This window comes from Atta cephalotes (genome assembly GCF_000143395.1).
Source record: "Atta cephalotes unplaced genomic scaffold scaffold00017, whole genome shotgun sequence".
NCBI lineage: Eukaryota > Metazoa > Arthropoda > Insecta > Hymenoptera > Formicidae > Atta > Atta cephalotes.
The window spans coordinates 2,410,994-2,417,390 of NW_012130081.1; the positions used below are offsets into that span (position 1 = coordinate 2,410,994).

The following is a 6,397-nucleotide window of genomic DNA, read 5'->3' on the forward strand; positions in this document are numbered from 1 at the left end:
ATATATATATATGTGTGTATGTATGAATGTTAAATCTTTGGTTTAATAATCAAATACATATATCTGTAATGATTTTGTTCTTCTAATTACACACAATGATTTTTCGATTTTATAATTATTATGTTTGTACATATAGATTTCATTATAACAGCCAAAAAAATCTGGATCTCAAAACAAAATTTTGAAGCTACAATAAAAATCTCGATTCCATAACAAAATTTTGAATTTAATGCATAATATTGGGTTGTCCGGAAAGTTCGTGCCGATTTTGTAAGGAAAATTGAAACGCAGAAAATTTAAATTTTAGTATACAATACATTTATTAAATTATATAGGTTAGTCGACACGAACTTTCCGGACAACCCAATATATTAATGCATAAAACATCAGAAAGCAGTAATTTTGACTTTAATATTGGAATACATACGTAATTAGACACACACTTAATAAGTAATTACTGAGTAATTAACTGACTTTGCATTTTAACATATAGCAATTTTACGTAATAAATCATTAACTCTCTTGTAGACAATATATACATATATATATATATATATATATATACACACACACACACATATACATATATATATATAAATATATGTATACAATATATGCATGTGTATATATAACAATTATGTATATATTATGCTAATTGTTTCATTAATTACTTATTATTAATTAATCTAGTATCGCTAAGTATTTGAATTTTCTTTATATTTTTTTTAATAATTTATTTGTATATCTTAGATAAAGTCTTACATATATAAATATATCAATTATAATTTATATGAGAAATGTATTCGGATGCCGACGAATAATATCGTTATTAAAAATGATTATTGTCCACTTATTGTTAATTAACTTAGGATCAAGTTTGAAGAATTCGGATGTCAATATTTTAATATTATGTCTGGATTATATTTGTAATTCTAATCTATACGTAATATTATTTTTACTTAAAATTAATTATTGTATAAAATTAATTACAGAGTTTTTAAAAATAATCATTAAGTAAAGCTAAAATTAATTGTAACAGAATTATTCAAAATTATAACATGCTTATTATTTGTAGTAATTTCAAAATTGATATAATGTAAGTAGATCGTAATATAATTATTAAGAGATGACACATTTTTGTTAAAAAAAAACGACATTTTAAAAACATTTTTAGTTATTTAATTTCTAATAAATCTGTGATGTACTTGTATAATACAACAACTTAATGTAACAATTTATTTATTTTGCTTTTTCTTTTTTTATCAAAATGTTTATTAACATTAAACTTTTTCGAAAAAACTAATCTTTCTTAGTCTAATTATTTTACGAAGATTACAAGAAATCTTAATATTTGAATTGGTTTTGTATTTCCTATCGCGTTACCACTTACATTTTTTACTTGATTTTGAGTAATGCAATTTACAAATATTAATATTTTACATTGTTGTTGCTGTGGAAATAAAAAGTCGATAATATTAAATAAAAAACTTTATTTATCGTTAATAATAATTAATAAACTAAATTAACTTAATTTAACGTGCTATTATAATTAAAAATATATTAATTAATAAAAAATAATAAAATAACTTGTAATAATTAGACATCTGTTTTTAAAACAGATTTTATTAGTACTAATAAAGTGCAATAGCTAGTTTCTGAGAATTAAGGAGGTGTCACTTTAGAAGACCTATTAATATCGATATCGGCGACTTTTCTTTATATATGTATTCACACATATATTATATAAAAGATAAATTATACTTACTCCATGATTATTCCCATTGTTACTCAATACCTCCTCCATCTCATAGATATATTTTTTCGTTTCTTTTATACAATATTTACTTATTTGTAAAACTGATTAATTATCAGTGCATATCCATTATCACATGACATTACTTCAAATCAGACATTACTTTGCAAAACTCTACTTTCGCACATGATTCTATTTGCAATATCATGAAATAGACAAGATATTAATATCATCTTAATAATACATACTTCTTAATAATATAAACTTCTAATAATGCATATTTTTTAATCATACTTCTTTCCTTTATATAAGAAAAAGTGTTCTATCAGAACAAAATTTATAGTTTAGTTTATAGTTTATATTCTTCCTATTTTAGAATAAGTAAATTGCATTGCATTGATCCACATTGCTTATTATTGCGTATAAGAAGTGATCAAATTCTGTTATTTTTGCAATCACGTTTCGAAGATAATAACTGACGATATACTGAACGATTCTCGATACTTCCTTACAATTAAATTGCCGAAACACGAATGATAACGTAGTATCATGTAAACGTAAATAATATTGTAACCGTTATAACGTAAAATATTATAGCGTAAAAACAAACATCAAGGCCACATGCCAGCGAATTTACATTATATAGCATATTTTCATTTATATTTCGAGACTCGATAAGTAAGAAGCAGTAAGAATTATTCTACGTATTGTCGCATTATTTTTTGAAATGCGATTAATCATTTCATACAAAAAATTAGTGACAGTCAGTTTGTGTAATTAACTCTTATAATTAATAACGTCTATTCATTAAAGCAGATCATTACGCATCATTACTCATTAAAAGTAATTTATTTTCAAACATTAGATAAAATACTATAATTTCATTACTTAGATTTAGTCTAAATTGAGTTTAAAATTCGATTAATTCTGCTTGTACGACGAAATGTTTTGGAATAAAAATATTGCTACTTAAATTCTATTTAATTAATAAAAGAATTTGCTTCAATCTGATTAATATATATTTTTATAAGTGTATGTTACAGCTTAATTATTACACATGAATTATTTAATTTTTTTACAATTTAAATCAAAATTAATTTATTTAAAAATTATTAAATATAAATATAAATATAATTATATAAAAAAATAAAATTTTACAAAAAATATGTTTAGCGTGAGACGCTATCGCGTCTCTTGATTTGGAATTCATTTTTCAGCAGAAATGCAATTATAAATGCTGGTCTACGACTATTATTATTACATTTTACTTTTAAAAGCAAGTAAGCGAAATTTATTTTCCTCCTTTCATTCAAATGAAATGTCAAATCCTTGACGAAGCGAGGAAATACAATGGCAGAGATTTGAGGGAAAACAGAACGAGAGATATATCTATTGTAGAAAGGAACACATGGAGTCGAAACACGAAGTGCCAGCAAGCGTTACTTGCGAATTTAATTCTAGCTTTACAAATCCTGAGCATGCTGTAGACAATTACGAGATAATTGTTAATACGACTTGCAATTTGCACTACGGCCGGTGCCGCGCCTCGTTTAAACTCTCGTGTGCTTAATTAGTTCCTATTTTGTCTGTGAAGCGTTACAAGTTGCATATCTCGACGCACCTCGCGTTCGAGTACGTCTGAGGACGTCCTTTAATACCCTCGCATTTTACAAGGGTCGTTTCTCTCAATTTATATTTCTAGTCACGCCCTTCTGACATCAAAACAATGAAACTTGTACGCTTTCATAATTTATAACAAATTTTAACAACAATCACAGGGAAAAGTTTCAAGTACAAAAATTGAATTGACTGTTAAATGTTTTATCATTAACGAAAGAACGAAAGTATTTAATCGCATTACATATTTTATGTATAAAATTATTTTTGATAATTCTTCTTTATTTTGTTAATATAAATAAAATTTAATTTTATAATTGAAAAATCTGTATAAATGATTAAAAATCTGTATCAGAATTAACATCATTTTTATATTTGAAACATAAACATAAATTAAAAACAAAAAAATTAAGATGTAAGAGTTAAAGTCTTAAGAAATTATATTATTTCACGATACATTTATTGTAATACCATTGTGGCCGAATTAGAAGCATTTCTACATATAGTTTCGCTTCAGTCTCTATGATGCCTATTTTTAAATAAGACCAACGCTCGAATTGTCTCGGGAGCTCTAAATGTATATTCGCGGTAGTTAACCTTTATCTCCATATATACATGCATATCAATTTTTTTTGAAGCTAAATTGTTTGCAATTATAATGCATTATCCCATAATTAAATAATTCAAATTTAAAGTATAAAAAATAGTACCATGTAACATTATAAAAAGTATAATTGCATCAATAATTTTAACGATTAATATAAAACTAATTTTAATTAAATAAAATTATCTATCTATACTTGTAAATAAACTCACTAGATGAAATATTATCAACATTACGTCACATATTATTATAAAAAAACCAAATTGTTAAGTAGAATGATGTATATGCTTTTTATGACCGTAAAGTTCTACAGGATGTTTCTTTATATAACACAGTGTTATTGCTTATTTCGTTCCGTCGCAGTGACTTTCTCATTATAAAGTTGAAGTACGGTAGACATCGCGAACGACATTAAACTAATCTTTAAAAGATGGAGACGACAGCGCCTTAGGCGGGCGGCAAAGATTTGTGGGGAAAGTTTTGCAAAATTGAGACCACGCGAGGCTTGATGAGCGCCATGATTTATGCTCTTCATTTCTCAGGTGAGACCGCGAGACCTTATATTAAAGAACGACTGCAGAAAAGTTTCACTCCCGCGCTCTGCATCCGCGCGCAGAAATCATATTGTCGTTACGCCTGGATTTGTTGACGACGGTACGTGATAGCACGATTTGTGAGTTACCCTCTAACAAGAAGCGATGGATTTTTTGCGATAAATAAAACGACATTATTTGCATAACATGCTAAATTTTCTATCAAATTTTTTCAAATTTCTATCAAAGATTTAGTTAGTAATTTACATCTTGGAACAAATAAAGTTCACATTATTTATAAATTTATTAGTAATTTTTTAGTTATAATTATTTAATTATAAATGATAATGATTAATTATAAATGAATTAAGTAAAAATTATTCTATGAATCATTAAAAGTAAACTAATTTAACTTCATAATTCTTTAAATAACACTTGTGTGTCGCTCTTAAGGTTTCCAAAAACATTATACTCTTTCTACAAGAGTGAAATATTTTGAATTGTTTCGTTTTATAGTAAATAAAAAAAAATTTTTTGTAGAGAACACTTAATTTAGATTTAAGGCAGTTTTGGTGAAGTTTGAAGAAGAAATTGTTTTGTTTTGAATTTAATTATTTTAATTGATCAAAATAAATATAATCTGTTGATTATATTTCAAATAATATCATGTTTGATAAATTATTCCGGATTTGTTACGATTAATTTTGTAAAATATCAAAATTGTCACAATTCAAAAAAGATGGTTTTTAAGATTGTAAAATAAAAATGACATTTCGTCATGTTTCTAAAAATATTATTTTTATCGATATTGTTTAATTAATCAATACTTAAAAAAAAAATTCAATTTTTTAGTTACTTGCATTACTTTTGAAGTAACGAAATAATTAATTTTTTTTATACAATGTATTAGGTCTTTCTTAAATAATCCATATCTGTGATTTCTTGGACAAAGATAGGAACTTCCATTACACATGTCTACATTACAGAGATCGAACAGAAAGCTGTAATTATACGAAAAGAAAAATCATCGATACTCACCAGTGAAAATAGCGTCGGGCAGCAATGCACAGATGCTCAAGTATACCAGCAATACTCCTCGAGCTTGACGCACCTTCTGGCAGCAGTCCAGCTTTTTCCCACTCGGTAGGCCACCACCGATTCTTCTTGGCCCCCTCATCGTACCGCATAGTTTTCGTTCCGACCACGTAAACCACGCGCGTTACACCCGGATTAAAGCACGAGAAGTTTAATAATGCCTCACGTGCTTCCTTCCTTCCTTCCTTCCACTTTTGGTTCTCGCACACGTGACGCGAGATTTCGTAACGATCTTAACGCGCGTGCCACGGATGCGAACTACATTCATTAATGGAATGCGATTGCATCGGGCGCGGCGAGTTGCATTGTGCGCGAGGTCGATTTGCGGACGACATGCGTTGAAACGACTTCCCTTTTTCACAATACGGGTTGTTTTATCATAGCATTTTTTTATTTCTTGTTATACGGGGAAATTTCACGCGTATACGAATCCAATGAAATTTTGGCGATTGAAGTTGTACCACCAAAAACTAGTTTGCATACGAAAGTTATTTCTTCCTTGTGGCAACATTCTGTATTGTGATATTGAAGATGTGGTTAGAATAAGTAATTAAAAGTAATTATATAATAGAATTAATTAGAGTAATTATACAATAGAAATAAGTATAATTGATCATATCAAACATTTACTCTTTATTAAATTTTATTTTTATTATATTACTTTATTATATTATTTTATTATATTACTTTATTGAATTTATTTTGTAATATAAGTCAACTCTGTTTACGTATTTTTAAGCAATAATCTTATTAGAATTTTTTTTCATTTTCACGAGTTTGTCTTCTTACTTTTAA

The 6,397-nt window shown here is 26.8% G+C and overlaps 1 protein-coding gene across 1 annotated transcript in view; it reads right to left on the bottom strand.

The window, feature by feature from the left end:
- The window catches only part of LOC105618514, a 126,085-nt gene extending 120,215 nt beyond the window's left edge, over positions 1 to 5,870 (bottom strand). Inside the window, 3 exon segments of the mRNA XM_012200046.1 lie at positions 5,546 to 5,717; positions 5,719 to 5,792; positions 5,795 to 5,870. Coding sequence (XP_012055436.1) covers positions 5,546 to 5,717; positions 5,719 to 5,792; positions 5,795 to 5,870 — 322 coding nt within the window.
- Positions 5,871 to 6,397: the final 527 nt, after the last annotated feature.